Source organism: Cavia porcellus, unplaced genomic scaffold, assembly GCF_034190915.1.
Source record: "Cavia porcellus strain 051 isolate PalLab524CR breed Dunkin Hartley unplaced genomic scaffold, mCavPor4.1 scaffold_25, whole genome shotgun sequence".
Taxonomy (NCBI): domain Eukaryota; kingdom Metazoa; phylum Chordata; class Mammalia; order Rodentia; family Caviidae; genus Cavia; species Cavia porcellus.
Window position 1 is genome coordinate 16,494,391 of NW_026947508.1, and position 24,798 is coordinate 16,519,188.

The following is a 24,798-nucleotide window of genomic DNA, read 5'->3' on the forward strand; positions in this document are numbered from 1 at the left end:
ATGGAGACCACTAAGAAGCATCTCTGAGCAGGATTTAAATTGGCTTTCTATGTTTACCTGTTAGTCCGTCCAAGGCCTAGACTCCTTCTCTGGAGATGGGCAATGGATTCATAGTAAGTGAACCTCTGTGAATCACCCAGCTGAGGCCTGTAGTGGTCTGTGATGCTGTGACGCCACAAAGGACAAGACAAGGTGACAGCTGAGGACGCCTGGCTCCAACCCCAGCTAACTAGACAGAGACTGCAGCTGCAGGAATCTCTCTCCTGCCGGCGAAGATCCACCTAGAGATAAGATAGTCCTCCTAAAGTAAGACTTCATTACTTGGCGAAGTCCTTGAACAGACTCCCAAAGCCCTGCTCAGTTTCCCCATGTCTCCCACTCTAAGACTTTCTCTTGTTTGAAAACCAAATAAATATGCCCAAGAAGTTCCTTGTCCCAGTCTCAGAGCGTCTTGAATTCTGCTATGGAGTTTTGACCCTCTGGAGCCCTAAAATCTTACTATTTGTCTTTTTTATTTTATTTATTTGCTGTCCACTCCTTTGGGAGCTTGTGGGCCTCATCAGTCTGAGATAACTTGTTTCCTCAGATTGATTCATAGCTGTTTCATTTTTCTGGATGTTATTATGAAAGGCATTATTACTCTGATTTCTCTCATGGTGCGTTATTTCATTGTGTACAGGAAGGCTATTGCTTTTTGAGTATTGATGTTGTATCCAACTATGCTACTGAATTTGGTTTTTAAACCTGAAAGCCTTTTTGGTGGGGTTTTTGGGGTCCTGTGTGTACAGTATCATGTCATCCTCAAATAATGATAATTTAACTTCTTCTTTGCTGTCCTTATTTCTTTTATTTGTTTCTCTTGTTTAACTACTTTCAACCTAATTTTTTTTTTTTGTCTTTTTCATTTTTATCAGTACCAGGGATCAAACTCACGACTGCCTGCTTGCAAGGCAGGCACTTATGCCGCTGAGCTAAATCCCCAGCCCCTCAACCTAATTTTTAAAACACAGATACTATTAATGGGGCATTAATTTTTCCTGATTTTTTTTTCACCTATTGAAACAGATCTTGGAATGTAATACAGGCCAGCATTGCACTCACTATACAGTTCAGGCTGGCCTCAGACTTGTAGTGATTCTCTTTCCTCAGCCTCAGAAGTGCAGGGATTACTGGTGGGTGCACCATACCTGACAATGGAGGATTAATATTAAATATTTATTTAAATGTTTATGTCCTTTCTGGAGCCAGGGTTTCTTTCATGATATCAAGTGGAACAGGTCAGCTTTTGTGCAGGGTTTAGATAATTGTGCTCTGGTTTATGTGTGACACATTGACCCAGTTTTCCTGACATTTTGCTCAGTTTTTACACCACAAGTCCTGGGTGCTAGGAGCCCCTGAGTCCCAGGCAACCAGCGAAGGCGGTCACCATGGCAAATTCCTTCCCTGTGTGCCTCATTCTCCCGCCTCGTCTTCATCTGAGACAGCTGGATGCAGTCTGACCTCTGCATTTCAGACCTAAGGGCTTACAGCAATCAAGAGCTGGCACAGTGCAGCTCCCCAGGGGCCCTGATGCCAACACTGGAGGCTGCTGTGTGCCACCACCAGGTGCCACAGTTGCCAGTTGCTGCTCTGTGGGCTCCTGGTCTCTGGAGCTCTCAGGAATGCCAGCCCCCAGCATTCCAGGCTCTTTCTTGGAAAGCAACCATCCCATCGTCACTACTCAGGATAAGAGAATGGACTTAGAGGACCTGCCAAGCCCACACTGCTTGAGGAATAAAACATAAGCAGGGGCACAGGACCCCCAGGGGGGCTTTGCTGGAACATGACCCACTCTGCAGCAGGAAGTACCCGCCTGTATCAAGCTGGGAAGTGTGAGGTGAGCCCTGTTATATAGCAGATCAGGCCTGGGATTTGCCCACATTTGGGCCTGCTGATTGGTCCAAACTGGCCTGAACTGGCATCTTCCAATCGAAGCACACTGATTGGTCCAAATTTAATTCTCCTGCTTACTCTAAGCTTGAGCCTGCTTAGGTCAGGGCAGACACCTTGTAGACCAGGATGGGGCGTCCAGGACCAGAGCAGCTGTCACAGATGAGGTTCATGGAACACTTCATGATGCTGTGTGTTGGACAGCTGTCACATCTCCATGAAAACTGTCAGAACCAACCCAGGGAAACTTCAGGAGGGCACCCTGTGTTAGTCAGCGCTGCCTGGGGTTGAAGAGGTGGGGATATTGATGTGGCCCAAATGGCTCCCTGATGTCGCCCACTTTTGCCGAGAGGTGGCCACAGACTGCAAGGTCTGGAGAGGGGCAGGGGCACTGGCAGCTGGGCTGCACCTCGGGTGAGGGCTGCTGGAGCTGGGGAGGGAGGGCACTGAAGTCACGGAGGCCAGCTGTGCCAGTGCAGCCTTATGGGGAGGGGGACACTAAGGAGGATCAAAGGGAAGCATGAGGCAGACAAGTGACAGCCTTCCACTAACCACACGCCCTGTGGCAGACACGGGGAAGGGGACAGTCGGGTGCTGCTTGTCTGTCTCATCACAGGTCCCAGAGGAAGGGGAGAGACAAAGTAGAGGAAAGATGCGGGGCTTGCGGAGAGACTTTTATTTTTTTTTTAAATTTGGTACCAGGGATCAAACTCACGACCTTGCACTTGCCAGGCAGGCGCTTATGCCGCTGAGCTAAATCCCAGAGAAACCTTTCTTCTTTATGGAGGAGGTGCGATCGGCGCGGCCAGCCGGGCTCTGCTCCTAGTTGTTGGCTATGGTCTGTGGGAAGGCAGGCATGAGGCCGCAGAGGCGTGGTGAGGAGCACGGGCAGTGAAGCAGGGTGGAACTGGGCCCGGCCTCAGCTCTGCCACCCCACCAGCTGTGGGGCCCTCGGGGGCACTGGACCTCCCTGCGCCTCAGTTTCTTTACCCCTGAAGTAGGCATAGTGCCAGTGTTTTCCTCACGGGGTCCTCGATGGCGCTATGAACTCGTGTTCCCGTGTCAGTGCCCCGTGGTATTTGGTTTCTGTGGTGCCCTGGTGGCTGCACCCCGAGCTGTGTCCTCACCAGCCCTTTGGTACTACCTCATTTTTGGTTTTCAGCACCGCACACTAATCTCTGGGGCCTTTGGGTTGAGCGACTTCCCCAGCCCACCCCCACCTGGTCTTTCAGTTTTTGAGACAGGGGTCTATTAAGTTGCTAAATTGCCCAAGTTGGCCTCAAACTTAGGCTCCTCCTGCCTCAGCCTCCCAGGGTGCTGGGGTTGTAGGTGTGGACCACCATGCCCAGCTGTGGCACAGGTGTGAGCGGCCTGGAGAGCACGGTCACTGCCATTCTCATGAACCATCTTACTTGTCTTGGACTGACTGTCCCCAGTGAGGAACTAGTTCTATATTCTCACAGGGGCCTCCATGTCGCCATCACGGCTGTCACCACCTCTCATGGGTCTGGAGGCCCTGTGTCTGCTGACGAGGAAGACACACAGGAGCCACACAGTCACCCCTGATAACTAAGGAAGCTCAGCACTGGGGCTCACAGATCTGCCCAGAAGCCAGGGAGGTTCTCAGGTCCTGCAGAAAACACCTGCCCTCCAGAATGGCCTTGGGCACCTGCTCTGCCTGCAGGAGCCTCTGCCCTCCTCAGGGTCTGGGGCCCTCCCTGAAGCCCTCTGAGCTCACCTGCTTGATCCAGTCAGTGAAGGCTGAGACGCGGGTGAACACTGTGGGCTTCTGCAGAGTGTTGCAGCCCAGGGAAGAAACAAAGCTGGCCACACCGTGGACCTGCCAGATGCCCGCATTGGTCGGGCAGTTGAGGGGTCCTCCAGAGTCACCCTGGAATTGACAGACAGGTTGGAGGGCTTAGCTGGGTGTAGGGCTTAGTGTATTGGGTTTAAATTTCAGCAGTCTCTGGTGTCAGTGTCATGTTTTGTGATGGATCAAGAAAAAAATCCCTCTGAGAGTCTGTGTGGCTCACATGGGATGATGGTGATCCTAGTGCCCAGTGGGGAGAAAGTCACAAGAAATGGACCTACTGTGCCCGGTGCCACAGTTAATTACCAATGTCACTCACTGTTCAAACTCACAGTTCAAGGAGAATATTCTTACTTAATTGTCTCTCTCTTTTCTTTTTTTGTTTTGGTGCCGGAGATCAAACTCATGACCTTGAGCTTGCCAGGCAGGCCCTTAAGCCACTGAGCTAAATCCCCAGCCCTCTCTTTCTTTTCTTTTGTTCTATTTTCAGTGCTGAGGATTCAAACCCAGTGCTAGACAAGTGCTCTACCAATCAGCCACATCCTGAACCCTCTGAACCCTCTGAATGTTTGTTTGTTTGAGACAGGGTCTCATGTGTATTTCAGGTTGGCCCTGAAGTTACCATGTGGCCCAGCCTGGCCTTGAACTAGTGGCAATCCTCCTGCCAGAGTTTCTTGAGTGCTGGCATTATAGGCATGCACCACCATGCCTGGCTTTCTGAATGTGTAATTCTGGTTTTACAAAATGTAAATCGTGTGAACCACATGGACACGGTGTGACTTGGAGGTCAGAGGGCACCTTCCCTTGTTGTGTGGATGGAGATGACTGAGACCAGGGAGGGAAGTGACATCCCAGGGCAGGCAGCCTGTGAGCTGGAACTGGAATCCAAGTCCTGCCTACCAGACCTGGGTTCCCTGCTGAGGTCCCCCCATGTTCCGCCTGGAGGAAAACAAGGACAGCAGGGCTGCATGGGGCAGACTCACATTGCAGCCCGACTGCAGGTCCCCGCCAGCGCACACCATTGTTGCCTTCACAGTGGAGCCCCACCAGTCCTTCTGGGAGCAGTGCTTGTAGTCAACCATGGGCATCAGGGCCTGCTGCAGCTTGTTCGGCAGGGGCCCATTGGCTGTAGGAACAAGGGGCTCTGAGCAGGAGACAGGGGCTCAGGGAAGAAGCAACTGAGAGGGGACGCGGAGCAAACCCCACTCCTGGAACCAGGGGACCATATGCTGCTGCCTGGTCATCGAACACCAGACATAGTTCGGCTTTCCTCCCACGGCCCTGGGTTTGGCTTTTTGTCACAGTGTCTGGGCTTCTAGAGGGCTCTGCACGTACTGTAGAGACGGCCCCAGCCACTGATGTAGCAGGGCTCTCCATTGGGCAGGATGTCACCAGCAGGAGGGAGGCTGGCGACCTGGACAGCATTCCCCAGCTGGGCACTTCGAGAGAGCTTGATCAGGGCGATGTCATTGCTGTGACGAGGAAGAGTCACATGGAGCCTGGGCCTCCACTAGGCAGCTCCACATCTGGGGCCAGACCAGGCTACTGAGGCTCAGCTCCCCATCACCAACTATGAGAACTCTTTTTTTTTTTTTTTTTTTGCAACTGAACCCCAGTTTGAACTACACTCTCAGCTCTTTTCTTTTTCCACTTCCTTTTCTTTTGAGACAGGGTCTCACTAAATTGCTAAGATGCCCAGAGTAAATGCAAACTCAACCCTCCTGTCTCAGTGTGCCTTAGTGCTGTGATCACAGGCATGGGCCACAATAATGGCCAGGCCAAGTGGCTGTGGAAACTCCCCCACTCCTTCTCACACTGACCTTTGACCTTCATAATGGAGGGTTCCCCTGGGTGCTTAAATTCCCCCAGTGAGAGCCACTTGGAGAGCTCTGCATGCAGCAACTGCTGGGTCCTGCTCAGCCTTGCCAAGGCCCTGGGTCTCGACAAACCCTGAGAATCCAGGTAGCTAACAGGTTCCCAGGGTTGCTGGGATGCTGCTGCCCTGGGGCCACACTGTGAGCAACAGAACTCTGTCTTCACTGCCTGCTGATTCTGCAAGTCACTTCCCTGGGTCTGAGTTGTCTCTGCTCACCCAGGAGCCCCTGATGGGGCGGGGTCCTGCTCATCACAGCGCCTCAAGCCTACTCTGCTAGTCCAGGTCCACGCCCTCCTCTACCTGCTCCCCAGAGAAACTGCAGCACCCACACATTCAATTGTGCCTGCATCAAGGGCTTAAGACGGACCCCTTCACCCTCACAGCCAGCCCGGAAGACTTGCTTCATGGTCACGCCATGACAAATGGCAAAACTGCCACAGGGAAAGGTCACTCGGGAGTGGGCTCTCAGGCCAGTGCTCCTTCTGTTGCCCATGCTGCTGGGGCCAGAAGGCACCAGTGCACGTGGTCACAAGGAGGAACCTTGGAGCTGAAAGGGAGCAGGGGCCAGGGGGCTCCTGGATTCTTGGGGTAATTGGCCCTCCTTGGGTCCTGCTGTAGGAGGAGGAGTCACATGTCATGGTCCTTAAAGGCTCCCCATGCTCAAGCCTGAGTGGGCCTTTGCTGTGGGTTGGGGATCAGGCTCTCAGGGCTTGGAGGGACAAGTGGAGGTGCCCCTGGGGTGTGACCTGGGACCCCACTCACCCACAGGCCACACAGTTGCTGTTCCATTTCGGGTGCACAAAGAGGTCGCCCTTGTTGATGGGGATCACCTGCTCAGGTCCCTCCTTCACAGACCGGTCATACTCGCCCAGCACCACTTGATAGGTCAGAGAGCTCCTGTGGGTGGAAGCCAGGTGGGTCCAGGCCTGTGGCCAATTGGCTCCTCTCCTTCATCCACCCACATCCCAGCTGGCCAGGTCTCACCAGAGACAAGAGCTGGGAGGGCCCGGGGACCGGTGACTGAACTCACGAGATGCAGTGGCCTGCAGTCAGGACCCAGTTGGGGGCAATGAGGCTGCCACCGCAGGTGTGATGGTAGGCCCCATTCCTCTCATACTGCAAGGAGACCTGGTGGGCAGTGAGGAAAGGGGGCCTGAGTGTCCTGGGCCCCACAGCAGGGCCTGTCCGCCATGTCTTTATCCATGCTGGCCTGTGCAACTCTAAGGGCCCTGTTCCCGTGGAAAAGAATGGCACCCTCTGAAATGTGCAGTGCACAACCTATTTAACTGCTCATAGCCGTCCTGTCTCTCTGCACTGGGATCACATTCTGATTCACCAGAGCCCCCACACCCTACGCTCTACAACCTCTCTGTGGACTCCTGGACTCTCCCTCTAAGGTGTCCCCAACCATTCTTGAGAATCCTCAAGGTCTCTCTCAGGCTCTGCCATTCTTCTGGGCCTCACGTCCTTCAAGGCCTCCTGCATCTGCTGAAGCCCAACTCATCCTGAGTCTTATCTCTCTTCTCCTTCCCCACACATGTCATTTTGTAAAGATCCCTGCACAGCAAGGGTCGGCAGACACTCTCAGGGGGCCACATCTGGCCCATAGGAGTTGGTTTTGCTTTGCTTTGATTGTCTCCTATACTGGGGACTGAACCCAGGGCCTTTGCACTCACCGATGTCTGAGGCCCTTTATTTGAGTGCTGAGACACTGTCTCACTGAGTCACTTAATTAGTAGTGAAGATGGTTTGGAGTGGATGCAGGCGCATTCCTCTCCCGTGCCACAGCTGCTTTCAGGACATGGTGGTGTCAGTATGAGTTCCCGGTACAGATGGATGCCTTGTGTTTGGGAAGTTTACCCTGTGATCCTCTCAGGGTGGGGCTGCGTCCTCACCCAGGCAAAGCTTCCACCACCGTGGACATATCCTAGATCTCTGCCGTCTCCTGTGGCCACTGCCCTCACGTGGCTCTTGAGTATTTGAATGAGGCTGGCACTGAAGATCTGAAGTCTAACCTTCCTTCATTTAGATTAAACTGAGACAGCCCCTGTGGCTGGGGACGCTGTGATTGACAGCAGAGTGGGTGTAGCTCTCTGTGCTCCCCTCAATGCGCCCTGCAGAGCCCCGCACCCCCAGAGTACATGCCTGTAACGCCAGCTAGCAGGGAGGCTCAGGCACAGGATGGGAAGTCTACGCTTGCTGAGGGTGTGTTGTGAGACCGTGTTTCAAAGTTTCATTTTAAAAAAAATGTATGCTGTGTACCGTGGCCTATAACCCCACGACTTAGGAGGCAGAGGCAGGTGGATCACTGCTGCAAGTTTGAAGCCAGCCTTGGGCTGCATAGCAAGGTCAAGGCCAGTTTGAACTACATGGAGAGATCCTGTCCCAAAAACCAAAAATAAAGAAACTAATTAATTTAATTTAGTTAAACTTTTTTTCAATTAAAGTTTTTACCAAGCAGGCTCGGCAATGCATAGGGATGTGGCTCAGGTGGAACATTTGCTAGGAATACTCAAGGTCCTCGGTTTTGTTCTGAGCACCAATAAATCATGAACAAATGTAACCCTCATCTTTTTAGGTTCTTAGGCTTTAGAGCCCTGATGTAGAATTTGAGGAATCCAGAACCAAGTCCCTCGCCCTCTTCCTCCTCGAAGCTCACTATTACTGTGCCAGCCCTGTAAATCCTGCCCTCCCCACAGACTCCCTCCGCACTGCTGAGAGCCCAGCTCAGGCCCTAGGCTGAACGGACGAAGCCCCCAGGGGAAGCAGACTGTGCAGAGCTTTCTGGGCCTGGGGACGCCGGAGTGGGATATGGATAGGAAGCGCGTCCCATGGGGTCACCAGGCCTTGGTGGCCAGAGTGTGTGGAGGGCAGCAAGTACCTGGTCCAGCTCTTACCTGCCAGGGCCAGCTGTAGGGAACAGCGTCCTCACCATTGACCACGCGCCCAGAGGGGCTGTAGATGGTTCGGCCTGAGGCTAGAGGAGAGATCGGGTGACATTCAGCCAGAGATTGTCCAGAAGGAAGGAGAAGGCCAGTGTCCCATGCCCGGGGTGTGTAGACTCCTTTCCTTCACTGGAATGGGCATTTGGAACAGGGCAGGGCTTTCTGGAGTCCCAGGAGCCCAAGGTCTTCTTCCAAGCGACTGAGGACAGTGTCTGTAGGGCTTCCTCAAAAGTGGAAGCCACTGTCACAAAGACTGGGCACTTTAAAATAATCCTGCCTGGCCTTAGTGGCAGCCTGCCGCTTACTGAAGAACTCATTTCTTTACTGCTCTGAGGGTCAGTTTCCCCATCTGTAATAAGGGGATAATAACTCCTTGGCTTCTTGGCTGTGTGATGAAAACTAAATGAGCTAATCTAAGAAGGATCTGGCAGCATCCTGCCTGCCATACAAAGCACATCAGTGAGTGTTATAGTCAAACTGTAGGAGGGGACCATGAGCCCAAAAGGAAGACAGCAGAGAGAGAAAGAAAGGGCTGGGACATGCAGCCAGAGGATTGAGTGTGGGAAGAAGTTGGCATGGACCTTCCCACTGAAGGGCTAAGCACAGCACACGAGGTCTCTCATCCGCAAGATGGGCTCACTCCACAGCAGGCCCATGCAGCCCTGGGGTGCCCCCAGCTCTCCCCTGGCCTGCTCCATCCACTGCTCCTCCAGCCCCACTCCTGCTGTGACTCCACAATCATGCCCGGCACACACTGAGACTTCACCTGTGGAATGGGGTATCGGGTCTGTCTGGACCCTGGGCAGCTGAGGCACAGGAACCCCAGGCTGAGGCTGGCTCTTACCTAGGGCCACAAGCAGAAGGGAAGTCAGCAACCGGAGCATCGTGAGCTTTGAGATGATGGGAAAGCAACCCAGACCCAGGGTCTGATATAAGGCAGAGTGCAGAGGGAGGGGCTGGGCCGGGCACCATTCCCAACACAGGTGGCGGCATATCAGGGCCCCCAGGGCCCAAGGCCATGCTGCCTCCCTCTGTGCATGGAGGAGGAACAACCAATAGGAGGACCAGGTGACTGCACAGGTGGCACTGAGTAGCCTGCTGATAACCGAGAAACGGAAGACGCTTTGCGTCAGAACCTGCCAGGCTGCTTTGGAAAAGAACATGGGCCTTGAGGCTGGCCAGGCCTGGATTCAAATCCTGCCTCTGCCACATCCACACTCTGTGCCCCTAGGAAGGTAGATTAACCTGGTCTCCAATGGGTTTCATGTCCTCTGCCTTAATTAGCATAACTGTGCTGAGCACTTTCCCTGCCTACCTCAGGCTCTGTGCTGGGGCTCAGCTGGGAACAGGACCTGGTCTGGGTTCTCCGGGGACTTGGCTCGAGGGGCACAGAGAAAGATAAACCAGCCAAGATCCATGAGGCTGTTTCCAACTGTGGTGGCAGCAGATGCTGCAGCGAAGGAAACAGAGGTGATTGTGGTAGGGGTGGGAGAAACCCCTGTAGCTGCAGGCCTCAAAGGGATGTGAGACTGAAGGGGTGCATTTGACTAAGTCAGACTGCACAAGTAAAAGCAACACAGGAAGGGCCTGGTGGCAAAGCATGATGGGTGGAGGGATGAGTCGGGTAAGTGCCACGGTCTCAGGTGGAATGGACCTGGCTCCTTCAAAAACAGAGAGACCAGCGTGGGACCGCAGCGCAGCCCTGCAGCTGGAGACTCGTGTGGCCACAGCTGCACTGCGAGTGCCCACTGCTTGCAAAGCCGGCCGTGGAGTGCAGTGGGTGGGGATGAAGATGTCCACGCTGCCCACCCTCAGTCCCCAGAGACACGGAGGGCTCACGCTCCATCCATGAGTGGTTGGGGACCTGGAGTGTGCTCTCCTGATGGAATATTAATCAGCAGTCAAAACAAGCAAATCTCACAGACACCACTGTGATGTCGACACAGAACCTTTTCAGGACCTTCAAATCTTTCTCCAAACAACCAGCTCCCTGCTTCTGCCCCTAGAGGTTTGCCTTTTCCAGAGTTTGACATTCAAACGGAATCTCTCAGTGGACAGCAGGTCCCTTTAGCTTCTGGGTATCTTTCTGATTTATCCTTGTCAGATGTGGTGAGGAAGGGTTTAAGAGCATTATTGAAAATAGCTGTACCTTCCACTAACTAAAAGTGACTCGTGATTGGACAGTGCTGCGTTTTCACGGATAGGTAGTGAGAGGACTGAGGACTATGATTAATGTTATTCTGCTTCTCCTACCTGAAATTAGAGAAAGACAGACAGACAAACAGAGATTAGATTCTGGAGGACATCTTTGCAGATCAGAGGAGTGAGGAGTTGGGACTCTGTTCTAAGCATAAGGACCAAGGCATGGGTTTGTGGGGGGGTGACATAGAGGAGAAGGACCTGGAATCTCAAGTGTACTTTGAAGCAAGTTCTTCCTTGGCCCAGGTGTCATAGAGGAGAAGGACCTGGAATCTCAAGTGTACTTTGAAGCAAGTTCTTCCTTGGCCCAGGCGTGGTGGCACATGCCCATAACTCCAGGAATCTGGAGGCTGAGGCAGAAAGATCCCAAGTTGTCACACGGCAAGGGCCTGTCTCAAGAGACAAAACTAAACAAAACCGTTTCCTCCGCGGCCGGGTGCTGCAGCATGGTAGGGATGAGGAGGGCGAGGCTGACAGCTGGACCCCTTCAGTGACCCGGGCACAGAGCTAGGGGGGGGAGCTCCGCTTGAGTGGTGGAGGCGGCATCTGAGAGGGAAGGGCGGCATCAGGGTGACTTTGGAGGAGGAAGTGTCTGAGGTGTGTCTGTGGAGCAGGGAGCACAGTGCCTGGTGCTCTGTCCCTTGGCTGTGGAAGGCACTCAGGCCTTCCTCGCTGGCCGTGGGCAGCAGCCTCCTGGCCTGTCATGTTATGAGTGCCGCACAATTGCTGGGTGAGTGAAGGGCCCCACTGCTCAGGCTCCCCCAGAACACCTCGGCAGCCTCCCTCAGGTGCTGGGCTTCCTCCAGGTTCCTGTTGCCTGGAGGGCTCAAGTTGGGGATGATGCCTGGTGGACCCCTCATAGTGGAAGGTGGGCATATGGCCGGGTGGTTCGTGCTGAGGAATGGATCCCTCCGGCAACCCGGGAGGACATCTGCCCCTGCGCTAGTGTGGGCCAGGGAAGTGTGAGGACACGTGCAAAGCAGCTGTTAAAATCCTTCAAGTGGGATAAAAATAGCAGTACCCTCTCTTGCCCTCTTCCGGTGAGCCTGCTCAGGTTTATTTAGTCAGCTTTTGCACTAGGAGACTTTCCCTAGACTCTGGGTGGAGGAAGGAGGAGGGAGGAGCCCAGGAGCTGGCTGGGGGATTGAGCGGCAGGTAACAAGCCCCAGCTTCCGCTGCAGCTGGCTTGGAGTGGACAGGGCCTGGGAAGACCATCTGTGTACCCTCTACCACCAGACATATGGGGACACTATCCCAGAGAGAAACAAGGACTTCCTTCAGGCCCCCTGGCTTGTCACTGTGCCAGAGGCCAACCCGAGGGCACAGGGAGGGTTCGTCGCCTCCCCCAGCGTCAAACAGGAAGCTCATCCAGGTGGCCTTGAGCACATGCAGCCATGATGCCAGCTTCACACACAGACGCGCAGCCACTGGGCCCTCTGCTGGGTATCAGGGGATCACCCGAGGCAGCCATGGCATTGGGCTCCTGGCCAGACCTGTTTGGGTTTCAGGGCTTCTGGGAAGATGTCACCAGCTTTGCTGCTGATGAAACTTGAGCTTGGGGTTGCAAATGCAGCTTGAGCCAAACCCCTGAAGGTACAGCTCTGCACCATCCTGGAAGAGGGGGCAGGCAGGGAAGAAGACGGGTTCTACACACCCTAGGCCTCAGCAAGGGGTCCCTGGGGGAATCTGGAGGCAGAGGCTGGGAAACTTGGGAGCCGTTATCGTTGGGTTCATCATTTCTAGGTGTCGCTCCATAGGAATCTCTGGGAGGGGCAAAACTTGGTCTTGTTCATCCTGGCATTGCCAGTGTCTGCCCCAATGTCTACCTGCAATCCTAGCACTTGCAAGTTCAAGGCCAGTCTGGGATACATAGGGGGAACTTTTCTAAATCCTTCTTATATATGAAACTCTAGTTGGGCAGGGTGCCACAAGCCTGTAATCCTAGCACTGGGAGGCTAAGTCAGGAGATGGCCCCGAGTTCCAGTTTAACCTCATCTGTGCAGTCACATTAAAAGCACCATGATCTTACAGTGAGACTGGTGTCTCAAAAAACACAAAAAATACGGGGCTGGGGATTTAGCTCAGTGGCATAAGCGCCTGCCTTGCAAGCAGGCAGTCGTGAGTTCGATCCCTGGTACCGATAAAAACGAAAAAGACAAAAAAAAAAAAAAAAAAAAAAAAAAAGTACAAAAAAATAAACTAAATTGCATCATGGTGGAGGGAAAATGAATAAGATATTCTCCAGCAAGGTTAATGTTCTTCATTGTCTCTACTTTAAGAATTAACCGGCTGTGACGGTACACGACTGTATTCCCAGCACACAGGTCAAGGCAGGATCATAGTGCAAGACCAGCCTAGGCTACAAGGTGAGCTCAAGGCCAGCCCAAATTGCATAGCAAGACACTGTGTCAAAAATACCACTGCTCAAAAAAAGATGGGCGCTCAAAAAAAGATGGGCTGGGGATTTAGCTCAGCAGCATAAACGCCTGCCTTGCAAGTGCGCGGTTGTGAGTTCGATCCCTGGTACCGATTTAAAAAAAAAAAAGAAAGAATGAAAGGAAGGAAAAGAACAAAAGAGAGAAATTCTGTTTCTGTGCTGGGCATGATTGCCCACACCTGTAATCCTGGCACTTGCCCAGAGTTCAAAGCTAGGCAGTATATCCAGGGCCAGCTTGAACTACATAGTGAGACCTTGTTTGAAAAAACCAAAAATAATAAAGAAAATGAAAGAGATAGAAAAATCCAGAGTGCACTGCAGCACGGACACTCTCTCCTGCTGTCTACTTAAGCACATAAGTTCTCTCCCAAGGGAAATAGTGGCTAAGGAGCTAGAAGTCATCCTAATGCTGGTGTCCCAGGTCCAGGTTCCACAAAAGCCTTCTGGGTTCTCGCCATGGAGCCTTGTTGAGGACTCTTGGTGAGGACCTTGAGAGCATTCCTCAAAGGAATCCTCCCAGCCTTGCAGCCTCCATCAGAGGTTGTGCTTTGCAGAGGCACCTGGACCCAAGGTCCACTCTCAGCCACTTCCACAAGCTGGCTGGACAGTGACTGAGGAGCACAGACACAGGAGCAGATCATGGAAAGGTTGGCACAGGGACAATTATATACCATCTGGCAGAACAGCCCAGAGCTCAAGTGCCAAGGTGTGAGACAGAATCACAACTATCAGCGAGCTTGTTATTTCTTGCTCTGCCCATGTGTGAGAAGTAACCCAAAGATTCCCCCTGGAGAGCCAGTTGCAGCCATGGGAAATCTGAACCTTTTTCTTCTTTGAGCTTTTCTTTGGTTGAAATAAGAATTCATCAAAGCTCATGGCTGGACCTCTGTTGGCTGAAGCAGCTTTATTTCTTGGGACTGTGAACTCCAGGAGTTTGTCAGTCCCAAGCAGCAGGACACATGACCCACTCCTTGTGGCTCTCACCAGCTTATCTTCTGCTAAAGATCTCTTTTTTGGCAGGTTGTAAGGTGCTTTCATATAGTTTGTATGTATCTGAAGAGGTAATCGGCTTTCACTTCAGAATGTGTTTCTTTTTATTTTAAAGGGAGTAGAATTAAACACAACATAACAGAACAAAATAGGACATAAGAAAACAATGCAAGAGATATATATTTCAAAGATAGACAACCTGAGATCTTCACTATCTATCATATTGTCTCTTGTTTTCTTCCAAATAGTTGTCCATGTCTTTGCATACAGAGAATTCATACAAAACAACATAGTATAAAACTGATCTGAACAGAACAAGGAAGGAGTTTCAGGTCTTCAAAACCAGACAATAGGGAAGTCACTAATGGCTGTTGTAGAATCTCTCGTTTCTTCAAAATAGCTGTCCATACTTTCATGTACATTGAAGTTCAATAAAACAAAACAGGCAGAGGGGGAGGGGTTGCTTGGTTTCCTGGCGTTCCAGGTCCCAGCATGGCTCGGGTCACAGTAAACGCTGGAGGCTCCCATCCTGGGCCACCGGAGCCTGCCACACTCACAGACGCTCACCAGGAGGGGAGGGGTTGCTTAAAGCTGTTTCTTTTTAATGAATTGACCATTTCACTGCCCAAGTTCTGAAATGGCCAACAGAGCATAGAAAGACATCTCCTTAGGCTCCTGCTTGAAACCAACAGCATCAGGAAGCTTCTGGCTTTGATTCAGGGCCAGGAATGTGTGATTCTTGCTTTGGTAACATGAATGGAAGCTTCTGAACTGCACCAGAAATTCATTCAAGATGCCTTGAAGTATTAAGTCTGTCCTTAATAAACCTGTCCCAGGTGATAGATTGGTTTTTGTTCACAGGAGTCAGTGTTGGAGAATGCCTAGATCATTCTCAGGAACAGATGTGAGCTGGAGATTATGGCTGTGATGTTCACTGTGCCGCTGACAGGACCCGTGGCCTTTGTTTTCCAAACCAGGATTGAACTTGGACAAAACAGCAAAGGGTAAGAGACTCACAGAGGTAGGGAACACGTGGGGGCAGCTGTCCTGTGTGCTTTCTCACTCTGATGGCCTTTGTTCCACTACCTGTCCTGTGCCGGTCCTGTGCTCCCAGCCTGCCCGCAGCGCTGTTCCAGTTTACGCTCACCTGCCTGCATGGGGATCTGTGTTTAGGCCCCAGGCCAGGCTCTAGACCATGGCTGGGGCTGTGGCCGGCAGAGGGAACGGCAGCTGCCTCCCCAGCACAGCTCAGCCCGAGGAACCTTCCTGGCCCTGGTCCAGCTCCGAGGCTCGTCCATCCACTCAGTGCTCAGCTCAGTGCCGATCTGGAACTGCTTTTGGTGCAGGGCTGCTCAGCTCCCTGCTGGCACTCAGCTTTTCCTGCTCGTGTGTGTTCAGTGCTTCCTGTGGCTCTGGGATGGTTTGAGGTGCTACAGTGGAAACACACAACCCAGATTTAAGGAAATGTGGATACTTGGGGATAAAAAGCAGCATTCGAATACACTTTGTTAGAAACACCAGAGTAAAACTAGTCTTCCTTTTGGTTTTGATTTTGAAATAGTAAGAAAAAGCATCTCCTTTTCTTTCAATATTCAAAGCAGAAGAGAAAGGACAGAGCTAAGTAGAGGAAGCAGCATTTTCATGTAACTGTAGCAGATTTTTTAAAAATCAAAAATGACCTGTCTTACTGTCCAGGTCATTCCTACTGACTTTTCTTCCCCTGGTGCTGGGGATCCAACCTAGAACCTCATGCATACTAAGCAAGTGCTCTTCTGAGGTACACCTCCAGCCCCTATTGATTTTTTCCCCCAGCCTTGGGAACTAGGGCCTACATAGTGAGCTACATTCCCAGCCTGTTTTGTTTTGAAACAGGGTCTCTCTAAGTCACTAAATTGACCAGTTAGGCTCGAAATTGAGATCCTTTGCTTGAGCCTCTCAAGTAGCTAGGAATATAAGTGACACCATCTGCTGCTCCTTTACAATTTTTATCATCATTATTTGTGTTTTGACAGAATCTCACTGAATAGTCCAGGCTGGCCCTGAACTCACTATTACTGTAAACCCAAATATTGAGTTCAGTCACCCAAGGATTGTAATCCTCTTTCTAGTTTTCTTCACAATCCAAAAGGCTATATTTATAATCCCATCAAGATGTCACTGGAATCCCAGCAGGTTAATTGCAATCTACCATCACTAGTGCAATCCACGGCAAGAGTAAAGACACCAAGACAAATTCCAAGTTAAAGGCAGCCAAGGGGTCCTAAGTCCAATCCTCGCGAAGACATGAGGACAAAGGCCTGGATCTTAGGCCTCTCCCAGTATTTATTATCTTGTGAATAAAGAGGGGTGACTCAGGAATGAGTGATAGTGAGGATGTCAGGGATTACTGAGTAACTTGAGCTGGCTGGCCAGGTCTAAGAATAGCATTTCTGTAATTTGCAGAAATAAAGATATCCAGAAGGACAATTTACAATTGTCCTTCCAATTAAGGTAGTAGTAGGATTGTTTTGGGGGGCTATCACTTTGGTTTCTGATATGCCAACTCCTGTGCACTGGGTAGTCATAGCCTATCTCAAGGCTCATATCCAATTGACATTCCCAGAGCTATTTGCTCTAACATCTTGCAAGCTCAATCCTGTATTGTGGAGAGCACCATGCGAGGAAACAGGACTGTATGATGGCTATCGACTTTGCACATTAGCACCTCGGCTAGCCTTATTTGCAATGCTCAGAGCCAATTGAAGAGAGAAGGAAATACCCTGGCCAGCCTTTTACACCTCAGTATAAGGAAATCAGTCTCCAAGTAATCAAAGTCACAGTAATTGTTCTGGATTCAAAGGGAGTCACTGGAGTTGTCTCCCACATCTATACACCCCAGGTTAGCCTCAAACTTGAGGTGATCCTCTTGGGTCAGCCTCTCGAGTGCAGGGATTGAAGACATGTGCCACCATACCCACTTTATATTAAATTGAAACAAAAATAATTATATATGCACATGGTAGTGAGGTTTTAAAATTATGTGTTTGCTCCCTTGAACCTTTTTATGAAACATTTGCCAGGTCTCCAAAATAAATAGTGAAGAGGTGCTAAAATAGAAGAGAAAAAGTAAAAAGTCTATTTACATCTACTCTACTGTCCTTTCTACTTCCCTCCAAGTCTTTCATGATAAAAAAAAAAAAATAGCAAGTATCACTGGATGTGATCGTGCATGCCTATAATCCCAGCATTCATTCAGGAGGCTGAGGCAGGAGGACTGCCATGAATGCAAGGCCAGCCAGGGTTCAAGGCCAGTCTGAACTACATAGTAAGACCCAATATATGAAACAAAATAGGGTTAAAAACTACCATACTTTGAACTGGTATGTAGTGGTGCACACTTGTACTCTGAGCACTGAGGAGGCTGAGGCAGAAGGATCACAAGTCTTAATTCTAGCCTAGACTAGTCATCTCATGTGGGGGATGAGGTGTCACTTTGTAGGCCCAACCCCCTCTAACCTGCAATTTACAATAGCCGCCCTGGTATGCGAGAAGGAGGTAGAATAGGAATGCCTGTTCTCAGTGAGCCCCTCACCCTCTGGAATCCATACTGTGAGCTGGCTTTGTTTTGCAGAAGTCTTGAGGAAGTGGCTGGCCACCCTTTGTGACACTAACAGCAGACAAATTAACAACATTCTTGAGCTAATGAATTTCTTCCTGGGCTAGAGAAGTTATGAGAACTGGTTGTGATTATTTACTTCACTTAGATAGCTTTAGAATAAACATTGTAGTCTGTCACGTTGTAGCTTGCCACAAAGATTGCCTTTTCACTACTTAATTATCTGGGCTCTGTGAACTGATCGGGTTTACTATATATGAATCCTAAAATAAAGATTGTGCGTGCAGTGCAGTGTAACGCGGTGCAGACAGTAAAGGTGTCTCTCCTGTCTTTCTTTTCCGAGCACTGTACCCCCCGTGTCCCGATCAGGCGTGTGTGCGTGTTTACCTTGCCCGGAGTTCAGAGTGCTCTAAGACACTCACGACAATCTCATAAGACCATGTTGCAAAATAAAAAATAACAAGGGGTCGGGGTGGTGCACACCTGTAATCCCAGCACTCGATAAACTGAGTCAGGATTGCCATGAACTCAAGGTCAGTTTGGGCTTCATGTAAGTTCAATGCCAGCCTGAACTACATAGCAAGATCCTGTCTCAGAAAAAGAGGGGTGGGGTACATTGAGGATGTAGCTCAGTTCAATTGCCAGTACAGGAAAGAAAAAGAAGGAGAAGGAGGAGGAAGAGGAGGAAAAGTAGATGAAGAAGAAATAATAATGAAAGGAAGCAAGGAAAAGATCCTCAGAGGCACATGAGAACTTGTCAAAATCCAGGTAGTAGTCATCCACCAACTCTGGATGATTGACAGCTGCAGGATTATCAAATTAGCTGTAGTGGAAGGAGAGTTGAACAAATGAAATACCTGTAAAGTGCCAGAACTTTGATTCACTGGATTAGGGGCCCTGTCCAAAAAAAGGCATTATTTACAAGAAAACTACATTTTCTATACATGAGTGCATGTGAGACAGAGGTCTTTCAAATAATAGAACACAAAACAGAAATGAGTGGATGGCCCACCTGAGGACTGTTGCCAGCATAAAAAGGAGACCTGGTGAGGAAGTGTAGCATTGTGGGTTCTCTTAAGGGTATTGTTGTTTGGGGCTGTTGGTTCTCCTGGAGGAGCTTGTCATGCTGGCTCTCCTGACACAAGCTTAGCTGTTACCATTGGAAGAGCTCGGGACCTTGCTGCTGAGGATGACTGTAATTCACTTTGGGGAGCTTTGGTCCTTACTTTGAGCATTACTTCCTGGCTCTAAAGGGGAACATGTGTGCTATTTACTCTCCAAGAAAAGTTTGTCACGATGCCTTCCTGAGAGGGACTCAGCTGTTCTCATTGTTGGAGGAGCTCAGGACCTCATTTTGATGAGGATGGCTGTGGTACTCTCCAGGGGAGCCCTGGTCCTTATTGTGAGCGTCACTTCTTGGCTCCAGCACAGATCCTTCACCCCACTGGCACAGACTTTCTAGTTTCCACCACTGACCTTTGGGCCTGCCCAGCAAAGATCTGTGAAATAGACTTGCATGAGTCATTGTTGTGGGCTGTAGGTTTTCAGGGGCACTCACGCACATTATTGCCACGGAATCCAAGCCCTCGGCTGGATTTTCTAATCTTTAGTGTTGTGGACAGATTTCCTGAACTTTCTTTTGACTCCACGGGTGACCATTATAGATAATATAAATTCTGTGTCCTGTATAGACTTGTTTTCCTTGCAACCCCTGGCTACAACACCAGAGATGCTACTGCAGTTTGGATATGGATTCCTCTCTAAGAGTCCATGTGTTGGAAGCTTGGACCCCAGTGTGGTAGGTCATCAGGTCACGGGGGAAGCTGCTTTCACTTAAGATTGATACTGCTCTCCTGGAAGGAGTTATTCTCAAGAGAATGAGTTAGAAAAAGAATGAGTGGACCCCTCCCTGGTCTCATTTCTTATCTCAGTGTCTGATCTTTCATGCTGAACAAACTTCTGCCATTGTGTACTAATTGCCAGGGTGTTCTTACCAAAGCCAAGCCAATGGTAGCACCACGCCGCTACGCCTCCAAAACTGTGACTCAAATAAGCCTCTTTCTTTTTAAAGTACTTAGGTTCAGGTATTTTGCTATAGTCAGAGAAAACAAACTAATACAAGAGGTTTGGGTAAAAAGGAAATAGTCAAGGAAAGGTTGAATGAAATATTTTAGGAAAGTACCTGCAGATGGCGGCACAACCCTGACATCTCAGACTTCAAAAGGCTGATACCGAGCGGTGTCTCCTGAGATCCACGCCATGTAGGAACTTAGGACTCTGGGAAGCCAAGCCAGCACCTCCCCTCCCTGGTAAGCAGCAGTAGTGTGGCCCACTGCAGCCCTTCCAGGGGGAGAACCAGCAGTGTCTGCTGAGATCCACGCCATGTTGGAACTGAGGACGCTGTGAAAACAAATGACCATCCTGCCTCCCTGCTTAGCAATAGTGAACCTACTGCTATATGGCCTAGAGTCAAATATCCCACTTCCTCTATCCTCCTTCTCCTCCCCTTCCCCGAAAATAAAATAATAATAAATGTAACTCCCTTAAAAAAAAAAAAAAAAAAAAGAGGCTGATACCAAAAAAAAAGCTATTATGTAACTGGCCAGTAAAGTATAACACATTCAAACATAGCAAAATCACTTTTTTACTGCCTATACTCCAACCATATGGCTATTAGTCACAGAAAACTACAGGTTTTATGGTTTTTGTACTTTTCTTTTAGTCTCCATAGCTGGTCTGTACTTCAATAGCAGCCACTTTCCTTTTTTGGCTTGTTGTCTTAATATTTATGTATCCAATACTGTTAACTGAAAAATGTTTTTTATTATGCTGTATTTTCTTATTTTTAATTGTATTTTCAATTAAAAGTGTATAACATAGTTACATTGCTAGTCTTGTAAAAGCTATACTATTTTCTTTGTTTTTTGTCTTTTTCCTTTTTATCGGTACCAGGGATCAAACTCACGACTGCCTGCTTGCAAGGCAGGCGCTTATGCTGCTGAGCTAAATCCCCAGCCCCAGCTATACTATTTTCTTAAATATATACCTAACTGCAGTAGTTCACCCACTTGAAAAATTTGCAATTGTTTCCAGGTGTAGTGGTGCATGTTTGTAATCCCAGCACTCAGGAGGCTGAGGCAGGATTGCTACAGAGATTGAGGTCAGCCTGGACTGCAGAGTTCAGGCCAGCCTGAGCTGCATAGCGAAACACTATCTCAGAAAGTAAAAAAAAAAAAAAAAAAGAATTGTTCATCTGTTTTTATTTTTTTGGTCTTTTTGAGACTGGGTCTCATTATGCAGTTCAGGCTGGCCTTGGGCTCACTTTGTAGCCCAGGCTGGTCTTGAATTTGCAACAATCTTCAGCCTCCTGAGCGCTAGGATTACAGGAGTGCACCACCATGGCTATCTCACACTTTTTACGAAACTTTTTTTTTTCGTTAAAAAAAAAGGTAATTAAAATATCTCCAATCATTCCATGGAACACTAAGCAGCTTTGTTAAAAAAAAAAAGAAAAAAGAAAAAAGTAGGCCTATGAATGCCAAGAAATTCCTATTAAAACAGGAGTTAAGGTACAGATCAAAAGGTGTTATGAGCCACAGCTGGGCATGGTGGCTCATGCCTGTAATCCCAGCACTTGGGAGGCTGAAGTGGGAGGATCGTTGCGAATTCCAGACTAGCCTGGGCTACAAAGTGAGCTCGAGGCCAGCCTGAACTGCATAGCGAGATCCTGTCTCAAAAGACAAAAAAAAAGTGTTATGACCTCATCTGATGAAATACACAAAAGCATATATAACCTGATATACCCACAAGTAATATATGGAAAGTTATCAAAATATACTAGAATAAGCCAGGCGTGGTGGCTCACGCCTGTAATCCCTGCACTGGGGAGGTTGAAGCAGGAGGATCATTGAGAGTTCGAGACCAGCCTGGGCCACAAAGTGAGTTCAAGGCCAGCCTGAACTGCAGAGAGACCTTGTCTTAAAAAGATACACACACACACACTATATATATATATATATATATATATACACACACACACACATACACTAGCATTTGCTTTAATGAGCAGTAACACAAGAAAAGGGAAAAGTTTTTCACTGTACTTTTGTGTATCATTTGTTATTAAAAAAATTATTTTTTTTGGTACCAAGGGGTTAAATTCACGCCCTTGTGCTTACCAGGCAAGCACTTGAGCCACTGAGCTAAATCTCTGCCCTGTTTTCAACTATAAATATGTACTACTTTCATAACACAGGAGTTAGAAAACGTTTCAGATTTTTCTCTCCCGCCCAAAACCTGAGTTTAAAAAAAAATCCCTAATTCATTTAGGAAAACATCCCTTTTAAAATTCTAGTTCCATGGTCTCCCCTACCCTGCCTTCTAGGAATGGTATCAGTTTTCGGCAGACCAACTGTCCTAAAGCTAATCTGAAAGGCAGCTCCACAGCTGATCTATAAATTCTGATCGCATAAATTCTGTCTTAGAGGCCACGTGTCGAACATATAGCTCACCCTCGCCAGTTACAAATCTCCACGGCGCACTGGCAGTGCTGAACTTGAGGCATCCTCAATACGGTCCCCTCAGCCATTCACATTAAACTCCGGCTACAGCTGTTGCCCCAGCTGTCGCCATAAACCGCAGCAGCCGCCAACAGTTGTTGAATTTTAAAGACTAGCTACCCAGGTTTTCCTCAACGAATCCTCCCAATAACCCATGTGCAGACAAAGTCTTCTTCATTCACGGATGTGAAAACCTAGACCCGCGGAGGTTAGGATCTGCTAAAGAGCACAGAACCAGAAGGCAGAGCGCTTTAGATTACCTGGACCTAGTAATCTTCGGCATCTGGGCGGGAGCAGAGCCCGATCCCTCCCACTTTAGGGGCGCGGCTCAGAGGATGGAGGCCGGGCTCAGCAATGGGTTCCGGGACTCCAGATAGAAATCTCCACCTGGGGAGAAAGAGCTGAAGTGTGAGCTAAAACTACCTCTGCCCGAGAAGCCTCAAATCTCAAGATTAGGGCCTGCCTGCTCCTGGGGCTGCAGCCACTGAGGCCGCCCACTCCCAACGGACCGGGCCCGAGGTGGTAAAGAAGGGAAGGGAGCGTCCACCGGTGTAGATGCCTTCTAGGAGGGCTGCGGCACAGGGGGTACGCGGGCTGATCAAGCACGTAACTCGATCCCCGCCTCACTCCACGCGAGTTCCGGAAAGGGATACCAGCTCACTGGCGCGGAATTTTGTAGCGCGCTACCGGAACCGGAAGTAGACCCCGCCCGGAAGCTGGCAGTGGGCGAAATTAGAGGTTTGGTCTCTCTAGGCTTTGGCGGTGCACTGCAGCTTCATGGTTTTAACCTTGCACAGGGTCGTCATAGGTCCTTAAGCCTTCTTCCTTCGCGGAACTCGGGAATCCTTTCACTTTCTAAACTGAGTTTGCCCAGTTGGAAAAGGAAAAAGAAAAGAGCAGGAACTGAGATGCTGCCTGAGCCAGACTGCCTGCAGTTGAGCCAGCGCCCCACCCACCCTGAGGTTAAGCCCTGGGGCCTTTGTACCTCCCGAAGGAGAGAACTCGCAAGAGAGCTGTCTGGCTGTTACTTGGAGCCAGTGATCTTGTAGGGTGCCGGGTGGAATCATTCCAGATGAGGCATAGGATTGTCTATTAACCAGGCCCTGCCTTAGTCTACCCAAGCAGTGGGCATGTGTCCTGGGGATTTGAACTAGTCTGCCCAGGAATGAGCTTTGTATAGGAACCTAAATCCTCACCCTGTATGCCTCTTCCTCGAGTCTTCCCTATTGGTGACATACGAGGGTGCTCGGTAGCCTGATGATTAAAAACCAAAACTTTTAAGTCACACCGATCTGGTCGAGTGAGCATGCAGATTACAGGGCACAGACAGTAAGAGGAAGCACAGAGATGCTAAGAAGTCTGCTCGCTTTGCTCTTTAGTAAGAGGAAGAAACTTAGCTTATAGAGAGAGGCTCACAGTTGACTTATTCCTGTCTCCTCTCTGCCCTATACAAATGGGCTAGGCTGGGGACTAAGAGGGACACCTCACACCTCAGCCCGGCGTACTGAGTTGTCACTGTAGAGCTAACATCTTTGAGGAAGAGAATATGTATTTTTTGTCCACACTGCCCTGCTGGGCACTTGTCTCCCAGATGGCCAGGTATTCCAACTGGTGATTCAAGAACCAGGAAGCTGGGCCAGGGATATAGCCCAGAAGCATAGCTCCTCCCTGGCAAACACAAGGTCATGAGTTTGATCCCCTGTACCAGGAAGGAAAAAAAAAAAAGGAAACCTTTGCTTTGGCTTCATCCCTACCTATCAAAGCAACAGGGTGGGCCCTTGCGCAGCCTCTGTTACCCTCATGCTTCCACCTTTCAGCTCCTCTCCCAGCTTTGGTTTCCCTACTTATAAAATGAGAGGGTTAAAAAAAAAAAAAGAGAGAGAGAGAGTGTAGACTAGATCCAGGGCTTCCAGCTGTCTTCCAAGTTCCAGCATGCTTCAGAAAACTGCAGGAGATGAAAAGATGTCACTTCTGGTTCCAAAGCCTCTGTAAAATCACTGAGAGTTCAAAGTCAGCCTAAACTACACACAGCCTGTTCCAAAAATAAATAGATATATAAATAAAAAAGGAACTGGGAATATAGCTTAGTGCAAATCTTCAGCACCAACAAACTCTTCCAAATCCATATATATGGAATATATATATGTATATATAAAATATGACATACATATATGATATGTTGGGGCTCTGTAAGATTATTTTACCAAGATAATACTCAAACTGTCTTCCCCTCCCCTGCCATTTCTCTATCTCCTGCTCGCTCACTCTGCTCAGAGCCTACAGGCTATCTTGTTGTTTTGCAAATCCAAAGAACTCATCTTTACCACATTTGCTGATAACCACTTTTAGTGAAGGCATTTGTTTCTCCCTGAGGCCTTTTCACTGATTCCAAATCAAGTGTAACTTCTCCAGAGCATATTTCACCACTCCCTGTCAACCTGCCCTGGAGACATGCATC

General features: G+C 49.5%; 1 protein-coding gene, 1 long non-coding RNA gene and 1 other non-coding gene across 3 annotated transcripts; all 3 read right to left on the reverse strand.

Moving 5' to 3' along the window:
* Positions 1-2,602: 2,602 nt before the first annotated feature.
* LOC100717471 (chymotrypsin-like elastase family member 3B) lies at positions 2,603-9,472 on the reverse strand. Its single transcript, XM_003471343.2, has 8 exons — positions 9,405-9,472; positions 8,513-8,592; positions 6,646-6,743; positions 6,378-6,512; positions 5,075-5,211; positions 4,723-4,865; positions 3,668-3,820; positions 2,603-2,769 (listed from the first exon to the last, which is right to left on the reverse strand). The coding sequence occupies exons 1-8, from the start codon at positions 9,442-9,444 to the stop codon at positions 2,752-2,754; spliced, it is 804 nt and encodes a 267-aa protein (XP_003471391.2). The 5' UTR covers positions 9,445-9,472; the 3' UTR covers positions 2,603-2,751.
* A 4,794-nt stretch (positions 9,473-14,266) lies between these two features.
* LOC134472947 (uncharacterized) lies at positions 14,267-23,038 on the reverse strand. The gene is made up of 3 exons (XR_010042988.1): positions 22,601-23,038; positions 19,964-20,181; positions 14,267-15,616 (listed from the first exon to the last, which is right to left on the reverse strand). It is a non-coding gene; the product is annotated as an uncharacterized LOC134472947 (long non-coding RNA).
* LOC111757274 (small nucleolar RNA SNORA2/SNORA34 family) lies at positions 14,776-14,912 on the reverse strand. Its single transcript, XR_002791647.1, has one exon. It is a non-coding gene; the product is annotated as a small nucleolar RNA SNORA2/SNORA34 family (small nucleolar RNA).
* Positions 23,039-24,798: the final 1,760 nt, after the last annotated feature.